This window comes from Aptenodytes forsteri, unplaced genomic scaffold (assembly GCF_000699145.1).
Source record: "Aptenodytes forsteri isolate BGI_AS27 unplaced genomic scaffold, ASM69914v1 Scaffold433, whole genome shotgun sequence".
NCBI classification, from domain to species: domain Eukaryota; kingdom Metazoa; phylum Chordata; class Aves; order Sphenisciformes; family Spheniscidae; genus Aptenodytes; species Aptenodytes forsteri.
The window spans coordinates 900,363-926,143 of record NW_008795028.1 but is presented as its reverse complement, the minus strand read 5'-3'; the positions used below and the strand labels follow the sequence as shown (position 1 = coordinate 926,143).

The window sequence follows — 25,781 nt, the reverse complement described above, 5'->3', positions numbered from 1 at the left end:
CGGGCAACCCCGCGGCATGCGGGAGAAGCATTACGGCTTGGCTGGCGCGGGCCGGGCCAGGCTTTCGCCCGGGCTTCCCCAGGGCGGGTGGCGCAGGCCAGGAGTCCGCCTCAGGAAGGGAGGACCGACCCGAGTGCCCGATGTGCCCCCGCAAGCCTGCCTTTCCCTTACCCCATAGCTCCTTGTCACTCATTTCACCGTTTGCATTTGATATAAACCCACTGTCACTCATCACTCATTTCACCGTTTGCATTTGATATAAACCCACTTAGATTAAGTATAAAACACGTTTTCACAGCTCCTGAGGCCAGACACAGGACACGCTGACGGTCTGGCGAGAGGTACTGAGAATTTCGTCCCTTGCACTGGTGTCCAAATATACTCGGCCTTAACCTTCATTGAGGTACGCCTCCTTCCTTCAGTTACCATCAGATAAAAGTAGAGAAGCTTTAAGGTCCACATAGCGTAAAAATTCAAGAGATGCACTTCAAGAAAGAAACGCTGTTGCGAAAAGACCCTCAGATCCCCCCATCACACAAGGCAAGGGAGCACATTATGAAGGGACGTTACACTGAATGTGCCATGTCACATAGGAGCTGTACCTTCATAGATAATAGCATGTTCAGGGCAATATACATAGGTATAGGAGCAAGCGGGTATGCACTCTCTCTGGACCCTGAATCACATTCCTCCTGGTCTCGGGTAACAGGAATTTCCTGACTGATTGCACATTCAATATTGATTTAAATAGATCCATTATCTTGTCTGGAAGTGAAAACAAACCAGAATCTAATACCGGAATCAGTTTTAAATTGTTGTGATTAATGCAGGAGAACATGCATTGCATCGCATCTGACAAGGTCAGAGTTCATTTATATTTTTATTTATTCATGCATTTATTTTATACCTTTCAGTAACGTCAGGCTGAAATTTATCCTTGTGAATAGGTAAATTTGGTACAGCTTTGACCTACACCATATTTTTATTATTTTATCATTTTGAAGGTAGAAAGCACTTAAATATCTATTAAAAAGCTCCAAAGAAGCCATGCAAGCATAAAGAGGGAAACGATGCCAAAGGTAGAATTAGCCGCAAGAAGAACAAACAATCCAAACACTACTAACGCGTGCACGCACCCAAGTACTGTAGTATGAGATTTCTGAGCCAAGAGCAAGGAATAAAAAGAATTTATGTTAAAAAGAGTAACAACTCCCTGTGATGAAATCAGAAAATAGTTTCAGAATGAAAATTTTGGAGGAAAAACCTTGAGCTGGTATTAATAAATCGAATCGGGGTAAAAATAAGTTATCTTACCTTCCTGGTGCATTCCAGGTATTCAGTTACTTCACCCAAGTGTAGCTTGGTCAAATAATAAGCAAAGAAAAAAGAAGTACCCAAGGAAACACTTGATAATCATGACAGAAAAGCACTCTGAAGTGGTGCAACCTTTCTGCGCCAGTGATATCCATTTAAATACCTGGAAAGCTGTTCTACAGTATTTCCTCACGTAACGTTGCTTCTTCAGAAGCAGGAGTGTGTAGAGCACAAGGTAAGAATAAGAAGTCATTTTCTTCTGCATTTAGATAACATTGATATATTTGTATCAGGGAATCAAGAAGAGATCACTGGGATGCCAGTAGACTAATAAATTAGGCTAATTTTAAACTTCACAGCAAAATCTACTAGACTGACATTCATACCCAATTGTGCTAAGAGATGGTTCTTACACCTTGCTAACCATTACCACTATGTGTTAATTTTTACATATTATCAACTGTTAGCACGGATTCAAAGCAGTCAGTCCTTAACAGCTATATCCCGCCTTAGCTGGGAGTATACAGTACCACAGAGCCGATGCCTCCTCGTTAGCGCTGACAGCTCCGGTCCTCAGTGGTCTCAGGGGCCAGCTGCAGGATGCAGTGAGCCAAAGCTGAGGCAGCTTTCTGCTTTCTGGTCCCTCCCACAAATTTGGGATCTTACCCTTTTATAAGGCCGTGCAATCTCTGGGCCATTCCCAGGCCACTGCAGGTGCCTCATTCAGTTGTTGGACTGATGTTTTTGTTTTTTTTGTTTTGCTTCACTGCTGCTTCCTCTCTTAAAGCAAAATCAGTCTGTTCCCAGCTCTCAAGGTCATGCTTTTTCTAAGACCAGTCACTGACCGTCAGCGAGTTGTTTTTGGTGCCGTGGCCTCTGCTTTCAACTTGTGCTCGTGTTTTCAAGGCCTTTGTTACATCCCACACATAAGCAGCCCCTTGTAACAAGAGGCAGCTGGTATCAAGCTCTGGTTCACACAGCAAGTTCTCATAACAAGTTGATAACAAGCCCAACAGGCCTTGCACAGTTAGCCAAAGGCCAGAAGCCTTTTACTAGCACTAGTACTTTTACAGGGCTGCTGGGCACAGAAATGCATATACAGTTATACCCTATCAATGTGCTTATGCCTGGGTTCTGAACAAGCTGATGGTAAAGTCGGCTTAGTGGCTTCTCTCATCCTTGGAGCAACAGGACTCTGCTTTAGCTACTGCATGGGGCAAGGTGGGAAGAAATAGCTCCACCTGGTGTAACAACAAGTAACTGATTTTACTACTTACTACTGCAGCATTAAACACTTCAGAGTCTGCTGCAGTACAGTAACAATTTAGGATCTTCTGAGAACAAGCAAATGAAATAAATGCCTGAGTACAGTGGAGATGGTAAAGTCTCCATCATGAAAGAAGTATAACAATCATTAACATAAGGCTTATGATCGGCTTCCATAAGAAGCTGTTTATTATCGCCTATTTTTCAAAAGCCTGGTAGGAAGCCTATTGCTGTAGAGAACCAAAATATGCTGCCAAAAAAGCCACTCTAAGTTGCAGGAGTCATGCATTCTTCATCAACAGTGGTGGATTAAACGTATTTTCAGGTAAATTCTTGGATCTCTCATTACAAGAATTTTTACCCCAGTGAAGGAAACCTTTGAGCCCGTTTCTTTGGGCCTTTGCTTCTACCTTCTTTTCTCTCATTAAACACACTAATTCCTAATTTCATATGATGCTTTTCATCTATATATATGTTTTGACCCATTTTGACGAAACAGTTAAAAATAACCAAGGGTTAGAAATAACTATTTATTATGTAAATATTGTACAAATATTTATGTCTGATTCCTGAACCATCAAAATATATCACAAAGAATTTATTCTCTAGAAAACAAGGAAAAGTGCATTGTAGTGTATGTATTTGCTTAAGTTTGTGTATTAATACATACACTAAAAACTTGTATTACTCTTCAAAGATCTTGTTGAATATCATTCAGTGCGTGTGTAAGTCGTCTTATTTTATTTTCCATGGCTTTTTTATTGTTTGCTGTTTCCTGCAGAAGCTGCCTCATTTCTTCTTCAACACAGTAAACCTGAAAGAGCACACAGAGATCAAATAGAATTCTTGCTTTTCCTTAATATACCTAACACACCCATATAATCTTGGCAACTTTTAACACTGATAAGCAATGCAAGAGTTACATGCTTATGTTTAAATAAGCAATGCACTACTTTTGCCACAGGATGCAGTAGCAGAATTTTGCTTTAAAAAAAAGTATTAATTTGCTAGGAGATAGCGAGTAATGTATCAAAACCAAAATGCCTACTATGCAGAAAAAGCACCCGTTGTCACACTAAGGAAGAATGCAGTGTATGACGGGAACAGTAACTGTTAACACTGGCATAGGTGAGTTAAATGGATTATCTGGCATAATCTTCATTATTCTTGCCTGTATAGATAAGGAAATGTTTAGCTATCAACTCGTAGCAGCTACATAGCATGCAACTTTACTTCGCTTGAATACAGAACCTCATGATCGTACAGTTCTAGAGCTTTTCTTGCTGTTCAAAGATTGAGTACTAAACCAGGGCTGTTTCCATCCAGAGATCAGCCAGATAGATACAAACAGGTGACTTCCAAGCGCCACTGTTGTAGCAGCTGTAGAATAAAAATGCAAATACAGTAAACATATAAATTTAGTATTAAAATTACTTTTTCATTTGCTGCTTCAATTTGTTTTTCCTTTTCATTTGCCAGCTGCAGTAGTTCTTCATGATGAGCTGCCAACATTGACTCAAGTTGTTTTCTAAAAGCACCATCCATTTCATGAAGCTTTTCCACAGCAATCCTAAAAAAGATTAAAAAAAAAAAATCACACTCCTGCAAACAACAGAAGTATTTTGCTTTGCCCAATTCTGCCTTCGATAAGGTTTTAATAACATGGGCACAAAGACAATTATTTCAATATCTAGCATCAGAAGATGTCCTGTTTTCTCAAGTGCGTGTTCTAGTTTTACACACCATGTTTAGGGCTTCCAGCATTCCTCTTAGCAGGAGCATTTAATCACTAGCAAATAATACAAAAATTCAGGCTTGCTACTGTCAACATGGATAAGAACTCCACCTGTTTTCAAACCTCTACTTACTATGCTTTTGCTTCCTGAGAAGTCAATGACTGAACTATGCGATCCTGTAAACGGCCTGTAAGCCTGTGTCTCACAGAAATAGACAAGTGTCTGCTTCACAGTACTGAAGCATTTCCTTGACTCCAAGCAAATTCTGCTTTTAGGGGATAATTCTAAAATATGTAGCAACAGAAAGCAAGGCAAATTATTCCACTATACAATTAATTTACACCAAAATTTTGAAACGAAATGGAATTACGTGGGACAAAATTTCAGTTTCACTACTGATCTTCCAACAATTCCAAAACCTAGTACTATTGACTATTTGAGGTGGTTGTTTTTCGTTTGTGTTTTTTGTTTGTTTTCTAAATCAAAACTTGACCATCAAGGTATTTTCTTTCATTTATTAGTCAGATTACCTTCCTTAAAGTAATAGCGAAAGCGTAATTAATCAAAGTGTTTAATTTAAAAATGTAAAGCAAAAAAACCTTAGTCATACTAGCTTATTCCTTCAGTAACTGTGTGGTTATCACTGCTAGATAAATATGCAGTCTTATTAACTAGCTAATCTTTTCTTAAGAATAATTGGGAGGAAGGAAGAAGAATAAGAGAAAGGGGCCAAAGAATAAAGTAAAAATCATACTAACAATCTAAGCTCACCTCAGGCAGCAGTCTACCATAATTCTCCATAATGCCAGAAGCATTTGAAATAACTGAGCATTATCTAAGTCCCTGACTATTTTCTGGGTTATGAGTATTTGTTTCTGTATCACCTCCTATTTACTATTACCTGCTCAAAAAAATTGACAGTACAAGAGGAATAATAAATTAAAAATCTATTACTACTTGTATGGGAAGAGAATGACAGGTAACTTATAAACAGTCTGTTTGTCACAGACCGAAATATTTATTAGTATTATTGTGGTAAGTATTGAGGATCTGTCCTCGATTTCCTGCACAGCACACAAGGTATTTTCATTGTCCCACACAGACGTTAGTGAAGCACTGTGGCCTCTCTCGTAAGCCCAAATGCCAGCCACAACTGCTTGGCTTGACCTGTGATTTGCAACCAATTTGTCCCGTGCATCCTGGTCACAAGCTAGAAGGTTGACAGGCTCATGCTCAAAGAAACCCCACTACAGACTGTGAGACTGTGCCTCACGTGCACAAGCACCTTCACTGCATGGCTCCAGCCAGCATGTGTGATGACTGCGTAAGAGTCCCTATCATGTGAGCGTGACATGGGAGTTTCCTCACAGAGGTAAACCAAAAGTATTGTGGTGGAATAGGCGTGCTAGGGAGGAATGAGTGTAGGCTCCAATTATTTTCAAAGAAAATGGGAACATAGCTAAGAAGATTAGAGGACAAATGCTGTAACTGAATGCTAGTGTCATGAAGTAAGTCACCTTCTGTATAGCAAGAATTACTTCTACGCACACCAAGTTTGCAGCAACTGGGCTCACCAAGTACTTAAAAAGGTATTACGCATTCTTTCATCACATAATCAAACGTTTTTGTATACTTAACAGTGCAACTCTATACTAACTGAGCAGTCACAACATAAGTTATTAAGGTGTTCACCTCTGAGTTTGAAGACTTTTATTTCTCTCTTCGATCAGCTTCTTCTCTTTGATATCGAAGCTCTCCTTCATTTGTTTAACCTGCACCTCCAGCTGGCTTAATAGCTCTCCTTTACCTTGCCACTTCTTTTTCAGTGCACTGAAAATAAAATGCACATATTTACAATGAATGTAGATACCACTTCTTAGGAGGGCAGGAAAAAAAAAGTTTTCCATGCCTCCATTTTTCCACATTTCTGGGGGTTTTAATAGCAAGTACTCTCTGAACATAGAATAACTTCAAGGAAGTGTTGCATACTATTATGATCCCAAAGAATTATTGCCACTTGTATGTATCACCTGTGTGCATTCTTAATGTCATCAAGCTCTACTTCTTTTTCTTCTAGCAGTTGCTTTAATTCCTCTTTTCTTTCATTTTGCCTTTCTATTTTTTCCATTAGCTCTTCAAATTCAGCAGCTTTTTCATCCAACCGTACTTGAAAAAATTTCTGAGCTTCCAAATTTTCTTCACGCTGTTTTATTAACTAGCTAATCTTTTCTTAAGAATAATTGGGAGGAAGGAAGAAGAATAAGAGAAAGGGGCCAAAGAATAAAGTAAAAATCATACTAACAATCTAAGCTCACCTCAGGCAGCAGTCTACCATAATTCTCCATAATGCCAGAAGCATTTGAAATAACTGAGCATTATCTAAGTCCCTGACTATTTTCTGGGTTATGAGTATTTGTTTCTGTATCACCTCCTATTTACTATTACCTGCTCAAAAAAATTGACAGTACAAGAGGAATAATAAATTAAAAATCTATTACTACTTGTATGGGAAGAGAATGACAGGTAACTTATAAACAGTCTGTTTGTCACAGACCGAAATATTTATTAGTATTATTGTGGTAAGTATTGAGGATCTGTCCTCGATTTCCTGCACAGCACACAAGGTATTTTCATTGTCCCACACAGACGTTAGTGAAGCACTGTGGCCTCTCTCGTAAGCCCAAATGCCAGCCACAACTGCTTGGCTTGACCTGTGATTTGCAACCAATTTGTCCCGTGCATCCTGGTCACAAGCTAGAAGGTTGACAGGCTCATGCTCAAAGAAACCCCACTACAGACTGTGAGACTGTGCCTCACGTGCACAAGCACCTTCACTGCATGGCTCCAGCCAGCATGTGTGATGACTGCGTAAGAGTCCCTATCATGTGAGCGTGACATGGGAGTTTCCTCACAGAGGTAAACCAAAAGTATTGTGGTGGAATAGGCGTGCTAGGGAGGAATGAGTGTAGGCTCCAATTATTTTCAAAGAAAATGGGAACATAGCTAAGAAGATTAGAGGACAAATGCTGTAACTGAATGCTAGTGTCATGAAGTAAGTCACCTTCTGTATAGCAAGAATTACTTCTACGCACACCAAGTTTGCAGCAACTGGGCTCACCAAGTACTTAAAAAGGTATTACGCATTCTTTCATCACATAATCAAACGTTTTTGTATACTTAACAGTGCAACTCTATACTAACTGAGCAGTCACAACATAAGTTATTAAGGTGTTCACCTCTGAGTTTGAAGACTTTTATTTCTCTCTTCGATCAGCTTCTTCTCTTTGATATCGAAGCTCTCCTTCATTTGTTTAACCTGCACCTCCAGCTGGCTTAATAGCTCTCCTTTACCTTGCCACTTCTTTTTCAGTGCACTGAAAATAAAATGCACATATTTACAATGAATGTAGATACCACTTCTTAGGAGGGCAGGAAAAAAAAAGTTTTCCATGCCTCCATTTTTCCACATTTCTGGGGGTTTTAATAGCAAGTACTCTCTGAACATAGAATAACTTCAAGGAAGTGTTGCATACTATTATGATCCCAAAGAATTATTGCCACTTGTATGTATCACCTGTGTGCATTCTTAATGTCATCAAGCTCTACTTCTTTTTCTTCTAGCAGTTGCTTTAATTCCTCTTTTCTTTCATTTTGCCTTTCTATTTTTTCCATTAGCTCTTCAAATTCAGCAGCTTTTTCATCCAACCGTACTTGAAAAAATTTCTGAGCTTCCAAATTTTCTTCACGCTGTTTTCTGATTTGTTTATCTTTTTCTTGTAAGCCCTTTAGAAGATAAATATTTTAGAACACAGAAACTCCCTTCAATTTAACTTTATTTTTACCCGTTAAGAGTATCTGTTTAGTCTATGCTGGAATAAAGCAGAGATGGACACGTGAAAGTTTACTCTTCTAATTGTATTATTATATGAAAAATACTTAGTAAAGTCATAGCCAGTTAAATAATCTTCATTCGAAAGAAGTCAGAATTAAAAAAAAAAAAATCAAAACATAAATCTGAAATTGAAAGCAAGTTAAGAAAAAAGTTATTTAGAACTCTAATACAACAGCTTATTCTACATACACAAATCACTGAGCTGACCTTGTTACGTGGCTATATAGTTTAATGAGTAACATATCTAACTGCAACTGATGTAACATGCTATAAAACTATGCTCTGATTAATAAGCTGAAGTCTTAAGTCTCTAAATGAGATGAATGGAATTAATAGAACAAAACATAGTAGCTCTGCTGTTAGAATATTGATTTACAAGAACAGAATAAAGAAAAAAATATTTACATTGTAAAATAAACCTGAAGCAAACTTTAAAATTTTTTTTCCCTTTTCTTTTAAACACACAGGAAGAATTATGCTACCCTAGTTTTCGCTCTCTCAAAACCATTATCAGGAATGGATATTATATAATGGAATTATCAGGAAGCAAGGCAAAGAGAAGAAAGTCTTTACATAAATATGGTTCACTGAGAGATTCAAAGTAACATCTCTGTACATCAAGTTAATACAAGGCCCTCTCCTGCTCTCAGCGAAATCAATTGCCACTAACAGCCTGGTTGCGCTTTCTGAGTTGGTAGACTAGGCATGCAGAGCCAGCTTTCATTACAGTCTTTACAGTAACTTTCACTGCAAGTCTTAATTTTAGCTAAGCACACAAATTGTCAGGCATGGCACTTACTTCTTTTAATCTCCTAATTGTTTCTGTCTGATCATCCACTATTTTGTTTTTAATTCTTATAGTATCACTGTCCTGTTCCTTTTGCTTTTTTAACATCTCAATCTCATTCGTTAAAACTTCAATTTTTGCCTCCAGTTTTCCCCGATCTTGAGCAAGATGAGCTCCTAGATAAAACAGGATATTCACACTACGGAAGTCATCTGTAAAATGAGTGCTAAGATGTATAATGTCAGGGGAGGGGGGGGGAAGCGAAGGTAAGAACCACCTTAAAAACCAAACATGACCATTTTGCCCGCTGGAAATGCTGTAGGGCTTTGATCTGTAGGTAGGCAACACTTAAGAGGAAATGTAAAACTGAACATCTGTATTTTATCCTTTGAAAAGTTCTCTGATAAGAATTACTGTTTACTTTTACAGACCCAGCCAATCTCAAAGAACCCACAAGGTGGTGCTGAGTTGCATGAATCAGGGAAAAATGAAAAAAGCCCAAGCTTTTTTTCACCCAGTATTTAACTTTTTTTTTTAAAGATATGTATTGAAATTTTCATGTTAGACTTATCTGATAGATGAGTAGCATTACATAACACTATTTACAAATCCTTGTTTTCCTAGTTTCATATGTAAAAGTTCTTTGTATAGCATGGTATTTTGACATTTTGGGGAAATAGATAAGCTGTATTCGCAGCCAACTCACACAACTGCTGTTATAGCTCCTATAATGGCCTGCGTACTACAGAAGATCTATTTTTGCACATCATCTTTACAATTGGGTAAGATCAACAAGACATCCAGAGACCCTGTCATGATTACAACTATATTGGAGCATTTATTTGAAAGGTATGATATTGAACACCCACCATTTTTTCTGCAAAAGAAAAAAACAATATATTATTTTACCCTGTTGTGCCAACTCCTGCCCCCATATTTTTCTTTCCATTTTTAACCCATCGATCACAGATTCCTGGGCTGTCAGCTGAGAAATAAGTTTTCCATTTTCCTTTTTCAGAAGTTCAACTTGAACAGCCTTCTGTTTGTCCTCCTCAATCACAGTTTCAAGTTCTCCAGTGCGACACTGTATGAATGAACGTTGGAAAAAGACAGTAAGATCCTTTAAACCAAGTATTCAAAAATTTCAAATCAATACTAAGTGGCTAGGAAAGTAATACTTATATACAGCAAATTAAGTTAACTGAGGAATATTCTGTTTGCATACGGGGTTCTATCTGCATCTCTTCCCAGTAATGAAACACAAATGTTTGCTTCAAATAGACATGCTTCGGTCCCAGAAAACTCTAAAGCTGATTTTTAAACAGCCTCCTTAAATTATCAGTGCCATTATAAAAACCTGTTTAGAATTATAAATGCACAAGTCAAAAAAAGAGAAACAGAAAGTCAAGGTAAGATATTAAAAACCAAATCAAAAGAAAACAGACAGAAGCTGGGATGAACTTCCACTTCCCATGATAAAGATTTATCTTCAGTTATGCAGGCTACTTTTTGTTTTACAGATTACAGCTGTTTAATATAGCTATTTTTTAATTTTGTTTTTAGCAGCATCACTGACTGGCAGAATCCTATTCTGTATAGCAACACAATGTTTGGACACCCCAACAGCAACATGCAGGGAGATCAGAAACATCTGTGCAGGGGTTGTACCGCACAGAAGTTTTAACATAAAGATGGACTGGATACATACAGGGACTGGATCACACAACAGTTTAAAAGTTAGGTTTCTAAGATGTTTAAGAGTTATTTATACAGACAACGTAGTACTATAATATGTTAGCATACAGCAATCAGTAGTGTAAGATAAAGCAACTGTGCCCACAGTATTTAACATTAAAATTAGACAATTAGTAGATAATGACTAATACTGCTAATTTTATGCAACTCTCGGAGATATTAAGCTGCTAATAACTACACTTGATTATTTGTTCAATTTCATTTTTACTTCACATATAGTGACCACTGCAGAACCATGTTCCATTACTTCGAATTTACAAAGGGTCAGGGCTATTAATGCAGGCTTTTTAAATCTCAGTTTAGAGTGATGCAGTTGATTATATACAAACTGCTAGCGCTCATAACGCAAGGCGTGCACTTCTGAAGACATGACTGAGTCTAGATTTTGCTATATGGGGAGCAGTGTTTGTGAGAAATAGAAGTGCAAGATGCAAGAATAAAGGCTGATGTGGAGTACTAGGTTTTAGTGCAACAGGAAACACGCATCTTTCAGTCAATCTACCCTGTATGGAATTGTTACTTTTATACATAAAATATTACCAAAAAAATCATATATGTAGTTCAAATGTTTTGAAACAAGTACCTTTAGGTTTGCTGTAGCTTCTCCATTTGATTTTGTTAATTCTGCAATCTTTTCTTTCTGTTCTTTCACTATACTTGTCAGGTCTTGGATCAGACTTGCCATCTCTTTTTCCTTTTGTTCAAACTCAAAGAGGGCTCGTTTATGTTCAACTAGATCAGCAGCAACATTTTCAAAATGCTCTTTTACCTAAAGTTTTATAAGATAAGACTTGAAAAATGCTAACATTTGGAAAAAGTGTGTATGCATACACACAAATGACATTTGAATTTCAAATAAAGGAAGAAATAGAAGTTCATCAACAGTATGCGAAATTAGTGAATATCTGAAGCTGGTTTTCTACCAGTTTGTTGGTGATACTTCAACTCAAAAAACTGGTTCTGCTCAGCTACAGATTTGTAAAAAAACAAAAAAACCCAAACCAAAACAAAAAACCTGGAAAAAAAAAATCATGGGTGGATGGGAAGCACAGCAGAAAAACCATAGCTTGGGAAATGAAAACAATGCCTTGACTTAATCTCATTGTTAAGATCATTACTAAAATCTGGAAAGAAGAACTTAAAATTAATTCTATTTTTTTTCCTTGCAAGAGAAAGATTTAAATGGTGAAAAACCAGTCTTTTCTTTCCCCTCTTCTCCCATGTATCCAACTGATTTAAAAATGAAGAAAACCAAGTTTAAGTGGAGGTGAAGCATTTAAAATTTTATTTCACTTAACTTATTTCTATGGTTAGTGTTCACATTATTTTGTATGTTATCTAAGGAATTTAGTAAGCAAGTTTTGAATTTGAATTTCAAAATGCATATCCAAAATTCAATTTTGAAAAGTTAAACAATAGGGAACTTTATTATTAAATACACTAGTATATATGTAACCATAACCTTATCAAAACACCACAAGAGTTTACAATAATTGAATATATTCTAATAGAAGGTCAAGATCTTTTAAAAGAAATTAATACCACCAGATAGAAATTTTTCTTATTTCTTTTGATTAACTTTTACTTATGAACAAAAATACTGGGTTTTTCAAGTGCTGACTTGGCATTTGGTGTCTATGTTCTAATCATGATATTTCAAAGCTTACTACCAGTATTTTTAGATGAATCCTTGAGGCAAAGACCTTAAGGATCAAAAAAACCCCAACAACAAAAAACCCAACAAAAAACCAAAATACCCTCACCCCCCAAAACCAACACATTTAAAGAGAACTACAACTCCACCTAGTTTGAAATGTTCTCTTAGTCTTACCTCTTTAAACCTTTTTGCTTCAATAGTTAAAGCTAAACGAAATTCATCTTCTAACTCTTTGTACTTCTGGTTTAACATACTAATTTTCTCCTGAAATTCTTTAACACGCTGTTCATGCCTCTGCTCCTCTTTAGCCACTTCTTTTGACAAAGCATCTTGAAATTCAGGTCCATTTAAAGCAACTCGGGTTTCAAGTTCTTTCCTGAAGTTACCAAACATACTTGAGACAAGAACTGCAGCATCTCACAATGCTGTTTCAATTAATTTCCTTAGTATTTCTTAAAAAGGATAGTAAGTTACATAATAAATGGGACAGATGCCTTAGTTTCACAGACAGATTTCAGTCTTCTATGACAATGGCCCTGGGATGAGGAAAAGTGTGTTGACTACTGTTAAAACACCCAAAGGAATAACCTTACTTTTTAATTCAAACTTTTGTAGAAATTATTTAATTGCTCTTTTGCTGTTAGTTAGCATTTGTTTGTTTTGCTGTTAACAAAGATCTGGAAAAGACATTGGAATCGGGGAAAAGCACTGTACAGCTAGATACCCTCTTTTGCAGTCATTCTCTTCACCCTCACCCAACAACTGCTGCTTCTCACTCAGACCCAAAAACCTGAAAAGCAGCAGCAACGGAGACCTAAAGGGTTCCAGGATAAGCCTCCTTCCTGTCTGGAAGCATCCCTATAGGAAAATGTTGAAGCAGAAGTACCCTGTACTTTAAGACTATTCTGTTCATCTCCTTTAAAGCACAAACACATCTGCTGTCCTTCACATTACATCTTTTGGAGATTTAATAACTGGAAGTTCTCAAAACACAGCTATCAGATTCTTCGCATCTAAACCTGCAGTTATCTTGGTATCTGAATACATTTATCCTTGTAAAATTTAGCAAGTGTAACCAGCTTATTTTATTAATAACCTCCCTCACATACTAGTATACCACACACCACTTGTTGCTTTAGTTTGTACACATATTTGATTGTATTAGCTAAACAGTATAGAACTTATGTTCAAGTATTCTCCAAAAAAAAGGAAATTTTGAGAGGAAAGAGGAAAAGAGCCAGGCAAGCCACCCACCCACCCTAAAGCAAGATACTGTAGAAACTGACTTTTTTTTGGAACACTTTGTGTTATTGTAGTATATGCAAATCTTCAGACAATAATTCAAATGCGATTTTATTTTTATTCAAATGCGATTTTATTTTTTTCTGATTAAGTATTTAAAATAATCTTTAATCCAGGAAATAAAAAGTTCAGCCATATAATAAGACAAGAACCTATCAAATGAAAGGCCGGAAGATCACAGTTGCCTACATGGACTTACGAGTCAGGAATCTACAAGATATGAAGATATTCTTACACGAGCAAGAAAATGGGTGGGAAGACATCTACATTTTTACAAAGACCATCTCTCCCATTAAAAAAAAAAAACAAAAAAAAACCAGAAACAAAAAACCCCCAAAACACACCCACACTTTGCAGAACGCATTTAAACAAAACACATTTGCAATACTAGCACCTCTATTAACTTGTGAAAAGAAAGTAGAAGACCCCGTACCTTTGCTCTTGCTCTCTTAATATAAGAAGTTCATGTAGTTGTTTTACCTTCTCCTTCTGTTGTCGAAAGGATATTCGAAGTAACTGTACTTCTCTTTCATTTGCTGATGCTTTAAGCTCTGCTTCTTGCACCTGTTTCATCTGTGTAGAATTCATAAAGAGAGGAACAAGATTTTCTTAAGACTGTAATCTATTCTTCATGTCTTATACTAGAATACAAAGGAACAGGTGCTTTATCAAAGTTTTATACATGTCTGCCTGGGCCATTATGTTTACAGCATGCTCCACAATTGTCAGTATTTTTCAAAAAATTTTACGGAATTTTATTATGTTACCTAGCCCAAGACAAAGGAAGGATTTTTTTTTTTACTTAATATATTGTTACGCTTGCAGAAATTAAAACAAGGTGTTTAAAATTAAGTCTTAACGCACTACAACACAAAAAAAAAAAGCAACTTTCATGAAAACCCAAGGACATTTACTTAATTTATGAAGAACTTGGAAGTGTCCTGCAGAAGTGGAACAAGTGTATTGGCAGAATGATTTCCTCAATTACAAACTCTCGTATTGTAATACTTGTATGAGTTTCAAGCAAAACATTTTTAGATGTATTCAATATAACTTTTTTTTAACACTCCAGTTAAAAAAATCTGTATCTTTCTGTGTTTTACAGTTTAAAGTTGCTTAACAGAGCTGCTTTCTAATGATTTTATGAAAAATGGAGGATCAGTGTAAGCACCAGGTGGCATACTCTACTTTTTCCATTTAATGCAAGCTTTTATGAATAATTCCATTTTATAATCTTAAGCCTTTTACATACAAAGCTGTCTTTTCTGACTCAACAAGTAGGAAAAAAAAGATAGGAAAAAAGTTATAAAAAAGGTTTTAATTACTCATTAAATGGTAATTCAGAGTCAAGACACTTCAGAAGGCTGTAAGTTAGAACATGCAACTGAAACAGCAGAGGTGATGTTAATGGAGATATTCTTACTGCTAATCATTACTTGTAGCATTCATCTCAATCCTTTTGTGCTCAAGCAGTGAGCAGCAAGAACTTAACTATCTCGTCAGCCTGTCCTCCTAAGCAAAGCAAAGGGTATCCACATTCTGTACTTATTCTAATTCTCTTTGCTTTCCAGAGTATCAAATCTGTGAATGGCTAATGGACCATACTCAAGATTATTCTAAGTGTCAGTCATCTAACAGCAGAGCTAGAATGCAGAGAACCCAGTTTACTTTCCAACTCTCACAAGAAAACAAACAAAAAACCCGCAACCCTCACAAAAGACAAAAAAAAAAAAATCCCAAATCTGTTTTCTTTCAGAATTCCATCACAACTGTCCCCTCAACTTGATTTTTGATCAATCAAAATGAAAATTAAAAAATTAAGGAACAACTGTATGGCATGTCCTCCACTGACGAGTAAAACATTGTTTCCAATGTTTATCATCTCCTGCAACGTCCCTTAAGATACGTAAGCACTGCTGCATGAGTTCCAGCTTGAGAATGCCAGAGGTACCTAAAGTTCATACAGTAACTTAGGTTGTATGAAAATTTTTGTGAGGCTTGAGTATGAAGCTAAGTTCTCACGTTCTACATGTTAGGCCTCTTCATGAGTAACATTTAGATGCACCCCACTGTATTGCTGTTGTTTTGTGGATGAAGTGAAGCAATTCTCGCCTAAATTGAAGCACTTAAAACCAAAAATTTCAAGTGAGAACACATGCAAGTTTAAAGACTGCCAGAAAATAGGGTACACATTTAGATGCACAGTAACTTATTTATCTTGAATCCCTTAAAGAAGTAATGTTGACTGAAATCCTTAAACAGTGACTACCTAGAGTAACCATAATTTACCATTGAAACTAACTGTCAATGTGTACTATGAGAAAGCTCTACAAAATATTATAGAATTTGTTAATCTTACAGTTGATAGAATAGGCCAAAGGTATATTAAATCTGAACATTTAGTTCAGAGAATTTAGCTTCTAGAGCATCATGATTATTCTCTGAAACATAATTATTAAAGAGTATTTGCTACAGGATCTTAAAGACAGGAACAAAGACCTTCCCGTAATAAAGTTTTGCAGTTAATAAAAACGATGCTACTACTATCAAAAGAAATGACTTATTTCTTCAAGCTCATTAAAGGAAAAATAAAAACCTCATACACCAATAAGGTATTTCCTTTCTTATAGGAAAAGAAAAACAAAACAAAATAAAAACACACAACCACTCTCCTCTTCTCTAAATCACTAAATTTAGTACTTTTCAAAGTGACAAGCAGATACCTGATCTAAACTGAAGGTCACTTCTAGATCTGTAATAGCTCCAGGTTATTTACAGGTAAGGAAGAAAATGGACAAGCCGCTCAGATGCCTGAACAGGAGCCTAAAGTGGAGGGTGGCTAATCCATAACTTGAATGGCACTTGCAGTTTGGCTGTCAGCACACTCCCTCATTCTGTTTCCTTTCAGGGTATCCGAGCGACAACACATCCTACAGCACCATACTAGCAGTTCAGAGACTTTTCAGGATGGATATATTAGGATTCAATTTCTGTTCAGTGACACAGGAACAGGCTGATATAGGAATATAATCAAACAATAGGTACAGATATTGGAGGATGCAGCATTTGGCCACTGAAAATTCACCAATTAATTATTCAGTCAGAAACAGTGGCAGTATCTGGTCCAGCATCTTGATCTTATGTATTTGTATACTGAACAAAGTGCCTCTGACAACAAAAGCATCATTAACTTCTCCAGCTGTAAAAACAACACAAAAAAATCCCAAAACAACCAGAATCTTTAAAATAAGTTCTCGGCAATTACTGTTTTGTTCCGGTCGCAATTAAAAGCATCTAATTCTTTAGATCAGCAAAACAAACAGAACCACCAGATTTCCATCCTGCTAGTAAGTTCTTCAACGATTTCAGCAACGTTTTAAAAAACTTGTCTTTGTTACTGTATATTTTCAGAAAATATCAACTCTCAGTGTTACGTACATAGAACTTGTTCTCTTTTATCACACAATCATAGAATCATAGAATAGTTTGAGTTGGAAGGGACCTCCTGAAGGTCATCTAGTCCAAGCCCCCTGCAATGAGCAGGGACATCTTCAACTAGATCAGGTTGCTCAGAGCCCCGTCCAACCTGACCTTGAATGGTTCCAGGGATGGGGCATCCACCACCTCTCTGGGCAAACTGTTCCAGTGTTTCACCACCCTCAGCGTAAAAAATTTCTTCCTTATATCTAGTCTAAATCGACCCCCCTTTAGTTTAAAGCCATTCCCCCTTGTCCTGTCGCAACAGGCCCTGCTAAAAAGTCTGTCGCTATCGTTTTTATAAGCCCCCTTGAAGTACCGATAGGCTGCAATAAGGTCTCCCCGAAGCCTTCTCTTCTCCAGGCTGAACAACCCCAACTCTCTCAGCCTGTCTTCACAGGAGAGGTGTTCCATCCCTCTGATCATTTTTGTGACCCTCCTCTGGATGTGCTCCAACAGGTCCATGTCTTTCCTGTGCTGAGGGCTCCAGAGCTGGACACAGTACTCCAGGTGGGGTCTCAGCAGAGCAGAGTAGAGGGGCAGAATCACCTCCCTCGACCTGCTGGCCACGCTTCTTTGGATGCAGCCCAGGATACGATTGGCCTTCTGGGCTGCAAGCGCACATTGCTGGCTCATGTCCAGCTTTTCATCCACCAGTACCCCCAAGTCCTTCTCGGCAGGGCTGCTCTCAATCCCTTCATCCCCCAGCCCGTATTGATACTGGGGGTTGCCCCAGCCCAGGTGCAGGACCTTGCACTTGGCCTTGTTAAACCTCATGAGGTTCACACAGGCCCACTTCTTCAGCTTGTCCAGGTCCCTCTGGATGGCATCTTATCTTAAGACCACATCACATGACATACTTCTATTTATAAAAGACATTAATTGACAATTAAAATGGATACTTATTAACTACTACTATGTAGGAAAAAAAGCCCCAGCTTTTATTGGGGAAAACTTAGACTTAAGGCTTGTAAAATCTAGTGTTTCTTAATATCTAGGATTATAGTAGCCATCCTGTTACCATTGTATTATTTACTTATGAAAAATATTTACCTCCACAGTTCGTTGCTGCAATCTCTGTGCCTCCATCTTGGATAGTGTTTCTTCTAAAGCTTGCATGGCCTTCTGATGTTCTGCTTCTTTATTTCTTGCTTGATTTAACTCATTAGTAAGTCTTTCAGTTTCACCTTTCAACTGTTGGACATCTGCTTGCAGTCTTGCTTTAACATCTCTCTCTTTCAATATCAATTCCTTTAACCTGAGAATAAATGCAATAAAGTTGTATTACAAACATTTTAGTATTTAGTTTGATGCCAAATACATTGAGAAAAAGACATTAGTAAGTGTTGTAGCATCGTATCTTGTTCTTTGCTGAGTGTTACTATTTACAGTAGTGTCACGTAAAACTGTTTAAAAATATGTAAAATATTACTGAAGTCATGTGTAGCATTACTATATGGATCTTCATTTTAAAAGAAACTAAGCTGGAGACAACCTCATAGATAGGCCTTTAAAGAAATGTCATTCCAGTATCATTTTGCTTTATACAGAAATCGAACATATAGTATGAATTTGTAATTTAATAATTTTCTTCAGAAAACTTTGAAATATCCTTGAATATTCTAATAATTTTTGATATAAGATCTATCTCAAAAGAAAAGGAACATAGTAAGCCTCTTATCCAAGATGGTAACAAATAAAGGTGGGAAATAAACGTAAAACAAAAAGAAAAAAGGGAAATAATCACAGTCAGTCATGGATGGTAACTCAGGAAGCACTTGGCTTGTTTCTTCCTTACAAGAAAGAAAACGTGTCTTTGATAAATACAATGCAGTTAAGAAAAAGACAAATAGAGCAGACATCTCCAATCATAGCTGACAACAAACACTGCTTTGTTAGAAGGGAGAACTTTTGAAAAAAAGGATGCTGCTAAGAACTTACAGGGATGATGATAGCAGTCTACAGGAGGATATGCTAGGCCTGACCTGCACAACATACTGCCTATTGGCCAACTCTGGCCTGCCAGAAAAATCTTTGTTCAAGTGCACTGCGCAGGAAAAAAAGAACGCTGTATGTATAGGTGGAAAGGAAGATTGGGAATTGGAAGCTGAAAGTATGATATGAGACAGCTACTGGAGCTTGAGCTGAAAGAGAAAGTACAGTTATGATACAGATTGCTTGGACAGTAATGGCTAGAAATGGGGTGACATACTGATACTGTTCTGGGACAAGAACAGGAAGAAAGCTGCACAGCTGCAGAAAGGAATTTCATTAGGTAATACCGAAAGAAATTCTAGCACTACTTCTTGAAACATTATTTTCCAAGTATATTGTTTAAAGCTGTTCTCAATTCTTAAGCCTATAAATTGAATTGTCTTGAATTAAAAAACGCACAAAACAGCACTTTGTTTCCCTACCTGTCTGTAGTGTATACAGCCATACTCTGAATATTCTTTTCTTCTTTTGCATGTTTCTGTAGCTCTCTGACATGCTCTACTAATTTCTTCTCTGCTTGCTCTGCTTTCCACCTCCTTTCTTTCTCCTGATCCAGTTCTTGAATCAGCACCTTAGCAAGAATGTGGTAAGCATCAACTTACTAGGAAGCATTCAAATGTAGCCAAAAATGACAATATTCATAATTGTAGAACAAGATTTTTTGTCTTTCTGGAATTCATAGATGACAGAGGAAAGTGGAAGCAACCAGGCCAAAAACCCCCATAAAAGTGAAATAAAATAAATTCTCTTCCAGCTGATACTACAAGAACTCCACTATTTTTTGATACTATCTACACGCAATTATTTTTGTCACCTCCAATTTTAAAGTTTCACTGGGAGACATATGCTTGTCTTCAGGTGAGGACATACTCATATTTAACTTGAAATGGTGCAAAACGTACTCGGTATGTTGATTCCTCTGTGGCATTTGAATTAATGTCTTCTACTTTTTCTATATTGCTCTGTCTTCCAGTCAATATTTCAGCTTTTCTTCCCACTACTTCCAAGTCTCGAGTATCCGATGATGAATTGAGATGAAAGTCTCTCTGACTGGAGCGTGGACACTTTGAGGAACTCTTCTTCTCTTCCCTATTAATAGCGGGACATGAAGGTATATTTAAGAATATGCACAGTTTAAACAGTAACAGGGGATTCAGACACTTTTACAGGACAAAATTTTACAGTTCTGTGTAGAAGCTGAATTGTAGAGTTCAAAACCACATAGAAAATCATTTGCAAGCAGATCATAAAGCAAACAGCTAAATTCAAATCTTCAGCTGTAAAAGAAAAAATTAGTACTAGTAGTTGTTATCTGAAAAACATCTTGTGATCACATAGATATGAAACAATTTTAGAGCAGAGTAGCTGTAGAGCTGCAGTGGCTGACTAAACTAATATATTCCAATTTATATCATCTTCTATCCATCACTTCTGATATTTACTATATAAATCAAACAAACTACTATGGCATGCTCAGTTTCATCACGAAATCTGGACAGTTATATTCTTGACCATCATTCTGGCACCATGAATCTTTTATTTTTATTTTTTAATGACTCAGTTCTTCTGTCTGTGAAAAATTCTTCTGTTACCACAATTTAAAACAAAGGTGAAAATATAAGCTGTTAGAATTCTGAAAGTGTTTGTTTTGGAATCTTCAGTTCAATTTCCTTTTCACCTAAAGACAGAAAACGCTCATATAGTGAAATGACTGAGTGAAGCCTCATTAGCTAGTAATATTTAGAGCATTACTAACAGAGCTATTTACCCAACCTACCGCTTTCAGCAAAATGTTTCAAGTTAAACTATGTTCACTCTGACAATATTCAGTTTAGTTCATTTTGGCTTTACATGGCAAACATTGAGATACCTGTCAGTTATTTTATTCTTAAGGTGATTCGCGTGACACCTAGTAGATAAGGTAGTTCTACGGTAAGTAGGGATCTTGCTTCTTTTCACCACCTTTCTGTTGTTCTCTTTCCCACTCTCATTTTCACTCTCAGAAGTTGGATCTGTGTCTCTCTTAGCTTTGAGAACATTTGGAGGAGCTTCCCTTCTTGAGGTATCAGACACCTAAGAACAGATTGAAGTCTTATCTATACATTCTACAATTTCTAACTGGCTGATTTCTAACACTTATTCAGGTGCTATTTTTAAAAAGTTCACACAAAATAATTTTGATAGAAAAGTAAATAATTGCTTCCAAACAACCCCCTCCCTCCTTGCTAAAACATTTTGTTGTTTTAAAGATAAAATAAACCCAATAGAACAGCATGCTTGAGAACATATAGTTGTATCTTTTTGAAATACCTCAATTTTGGTGAAATCCTTAGGTATAGAAGCTTGGTGCAAAATGTAAAACAAATGCAGCACTTAAAACCAAAAAAGCCTTGCAAATATGCAGGGTACACCACACACTGTTAAAAGAACATACCTGACAAACACATCAGACCAACTTGACCTGTTAGCAAAATTAATTTTCACCAACTCTATAATCCTGATATTTTGCTGCATTTTGTATTTTTCTCTGGTTCAGTTACTATATTGATGGCTTCAGGGTAAAAAACCCAGAAAATAATTTTCTAATATAATATGATCAGATAGTTCTCCTAGTCCCATACACTGTTTTTATTCAGTATGAAAGTTTTCATGATTCAAAGTGCAATCTTCAGTTTTAAAAACTTGTTTTTAATTTATTCCCAGTTTCTCAAAAATGTTAAGAACACACCAGCACATACATACGGGTAGAAATGCTCCAGTCTGTCCCAGCAAACTTTTGCATCATCAAAAGGTATGCCTCATTTTACAAACAAAACTTTCTGTGCAATCACAGAAAAAAAAAAAAAAAAAAAATCACCTTTTGCAGTATCTGTGAAATTTGATCTTCTATTTTTTTAATCCTCATCTCACTGTATATTTTATCAAGTTCAGCCTTCTCTGGTTCTGAAGATGAGACAAGCTCTGTAGAGGAGCTGATGGCACTTTGTACTGGTATTCTTGTACGTTGACGAAAATGAGCTAATGCCTGGTCGATATGTGGTGTCACCACCGGTAAGGTAACATAGTTCTGTCAAAAGGAAAGACAACCCTTGTAACATTAATTAATGAGTTGCATGCGATATAAAAATAAAATGTATCAATTTTAAAATCAGTGCACACAAACTATGGCACCTGATCTCTGGATGAGGGGCACCCAGATGAAACCAAAGAGCCCAAAATGTCTTCTATACACTGCAAATCTGAACAGTTTTCTTCTGCCAGGTCCACTGGTTCACCAGAAATATTTCTTCCATCTAGAGCTGTTAGCTGGGGCAACGTCTGAAGAACAGTTTCTCTATAACCTTGAGGAAAAGACCACATTTAAATTGAAATTAATCTCCGAAGGAGATGTCTAGTGTATTTTAGGTGCCCTGTCATCTTAAATTATTAATTGCATTTTTAATGGAAGGAAAAAAGTAGTGAGTTATCTACAAGTGTCTCACGTTTCCCCACCCATAAGGCTTTCAACAGACAATATTACAATACAAATTAACTGGGAAGCTGCCTGCCTAGTCCTGGTCTACACAGGGATTTCCCCACCACCATCAGCACACTGCAGTTGCACAGAAAACCTTCTAATATTGGCCTACTACACCAAAACAGTTGTATGAAGTGCAAGGATAGAAAAAAGTAATGGAAAGGCAAGTTCTGAAAGGGCTTAGATAACTTCATCCTTTTTCAGTGAATGAAATAAGGCGTTATGAAACTGTAAGGCATTGAAGCTAAATTTCTTTAAATTAATAGAATTTGGGCTTCTGAACATTGCAGTTTCAAAAGTAAGTGTCAGCAAAGAGGTACATATTAAGAGGTATGTAAACACTTACAGAAGAAAACTAGTGGGATTTTCTAAGTTACCCAGGTAAATTTTAATAGTCCTGTTACTGCTTCCATGGTGCCTGAATGCATTTGTAAAACTTGTTCATGGGTGCTTTCGAAAACATTTCTAAGACCTTATTTGGCTTCCCTCAATTATCTCTGAGGTTTCTTTCTAAGAACTGTACACATATTACACCTGTATCAGTTACATGCTCATGATATGGTTGTTATTTTGTATTATTGTAATTCCTACTGTTCTGCTCTTTGTAATGAAATTATCTTTGAGCTGTCCCAAAAGTATCAGTCCTCCACTGCTACTTTCCTGTAGGAGATTCTCCCCTCTCTTATACACAAATGAAGAAAACAAACAAAACCTGCACCAAAACAGGATGCTACAATTTAAATTGTTCGAAGACAGGGCGTAACATTTAAACAGCATGAAAAACCTACCCTCAAACCAGAAGCTCTAGGCAGCGCAACTGAAAGTGATACATCCACCCGCATTCCTCCAACTTGTCTCCATGCTGCCTAGTGAAATCCCTGCCTATTTTGATGAAAATGCTACTTACTGCAGAGCATCTTAGAGTCTGTCACTGCTTACTGAAGCTGTAGGAAAAGGAGGAAAGGCTAATAGTGCTTATTACTGATCTTCCTCTTGTGGCCTCTATCAGTAGATGACCATCTACTTCCCATGCCTGCCCCCTTTCTATATAGTTCAATATCTCTATGTACATTCTTCAGATTCCCTGCCCACCCATTCACTTCTATTAATACTCCTTTCCTCCTATTTCTGCAATACTTCCTCTTCCCATCACTCTTTGTCTATCTCCCGCCTTAACCTAAAATAATATGTAAAAAGTTGAGCCTTATCAAAGCATACAACAAGTTACAATTTTGAGAATATTCCGGGGGTTCCGGGGGGGGGGAAAAATTAATTTTTTTTTACGAAAACCAAATTAATTTTTACATAATTTAAATTTCTGCAAGCTGGCCAGTTTATGAATGAATTTGCAAGCTTCAGAACCTGGCTCACAGCTTAAGGGAAATCACTGACCTAACAAGCACAAAGTGTCTACCTAACACGAGATCCATACCTGCTGTGTGACAAACTGGATTGGCTTTTCCATTTTTTTCCAGTGTCAGATTCGTCAAGCAGCGCAGCCCCTTTGTGCACTGAAGTAAGTGATTAATATTGTTTACACAGTTGCTGTGAAGGTCAATATGGCTAATCTTATGACTGGTTCCATGAAGGCACTGAAATCCTGAAAATTTGAGAAAAACCACAAAATAATGACTTCTGCTACGATCCTAGACTATAGGGTTTAGAACAAATGGCATCTTGTTGAAAAATATTCAGTAAATAATAACTGGAAATGACGTAACAACTTTTGCTCCATATCCCTGTCTACATATATTAATTAGCTGCGGTACACTACCACACAGTACAACACTTAAGCTAGTTATGAGAGCTAACTTTAAAGAAACAGATTAGTTTCTAACTGTTAAGAAGCATGTAAAAATAAACATTTTGCTTGAAGTTCCTTTTTGTAACTCAGTTCATTAACAAAATTGTTACCAATGTTTTTTAGTTTTCTATTACAAACTCCCTTGATTCTGTAGCTTAAAAATCTTACTTAGAAGCAACGATTGACCATTTCAACAAATAAATTTAGAAGAGAACTTCTATATCATATCCAAAGTTGCATTTTTGTCCCATAAAAAGGAAAGATATGATTTTTTTTGAAATATCTTCTGAGACTATTGCATTTTTCACTTTGGAAATAAGTTTGAAATGTTTACTGTACTACTTTGTGAATAAACTCGACCTCACCAAATGCAGGAGAATAAATTCCAGTTCAGAACAACCCTTTATGTTAGAAACTTGAAAGCCGAGAGTAGCAGCAATTGCCACCTTTAGCAGCAATTACTCAGTCAACTGGCTGAACTATTAGAAACTTCTAAAAATACACTTGGTCAAGTTTTTCAAAATTAAATTGAGGCAAATGCTTTTTATTACACTGCACATGCCAAAATCACTTACCAGAGAGATCATGTATGCGATTGTAAGACAAATTCAGTATAGTTAAATTAAAGAGCTTTTCCAGTCCTAAACAAAATGAGGAAAAAAATAAACAGTAAGATTTTCAGAAGAATGCTCTGCTTTCATCAAATCAGAACTTGCAAAGTAAGCCTTTAAAAAGCACAACTACAAATTATGACAATAAACTACAATCATAATACAAAAAGCAATTTTTCCTTCTAAATTAAGGCATTTTGCTACGATAAAGCTTACAGAGACTATCTACTTTTTAAAATTTACATAATAATATGATTAGTAGCTCATACTAGCTTCGTATAACCTTAATTATACGCATACTTTCCAGAAGAGAGCTTTAACACGACTCTTAGAAAAGCTTAATGAGTTTCTAAATGGACAGAAATAAATATTGCAGACCCTCCACTTTCGTTATCAGGTTACAGGATAAGCTCAGGGTGCGCAGATTAGCCAGGGAACTTAGCCCCTCGATCCGGCGGATTTGGTTTGATGACAGATCTAAATGCCGCAGATTCCGGAGGTGGCCGAGCCCTTCGATTCTGGCGATGCGGTTACAGTGCACGTTGAGCGTGTGCAGGTCCGAGCTCAGGGACACCTCCAGCAAGCTGCGAAGGAAAGGCACCCGCCATCAGCCGGGCAGCTTCGTTCCCGGGCCGCTTCATTCCCGGGCCGCTCTACCCAGCACGACC

At 37.0% G+C, this 25,781-nt stretch overlaps 1 protein-coding gene across 1 annotated transcript; it reads right to left on the bottom strand.

Moving 5' to 3' along the window:
- Positions 1-3,247: 3,247 nt before the first annotated feature.
- LRRCC1 (leucine rich repeat and coiled-coil centrosomal protein 1) lies at positions 3,248-25,720 on the bottom strand (the record flags this gene model as incomplete). Its single annotated transcript, XM_019471206.1, has 18 exons — positions 3,248-3,394; positions 4,015-4,150; positions 7,553-7,690; positions 7,891-8,099; positions 9,008-9,171; positions 9,905-10,079; positions 11,334-11,519; positions 12,582-12,783; positions 14,143-14,282; positions 18,240-18,444; positions 19,604-19,752; positions 20,084-20,270; positions 21,052-21,254; positions 22,039-22,248; positions 22,353-22,522; positions 24,131-24,298; positions 25,078-25,143; positions 25,492-25,720. Coding segments are annotated over 18 exons (3,060 nt in total), but the record flags the coding sequence as incomplete, so codon positions are not given.
- Positions 25,721-25,781: the final 61 nt, after the last annotated feature.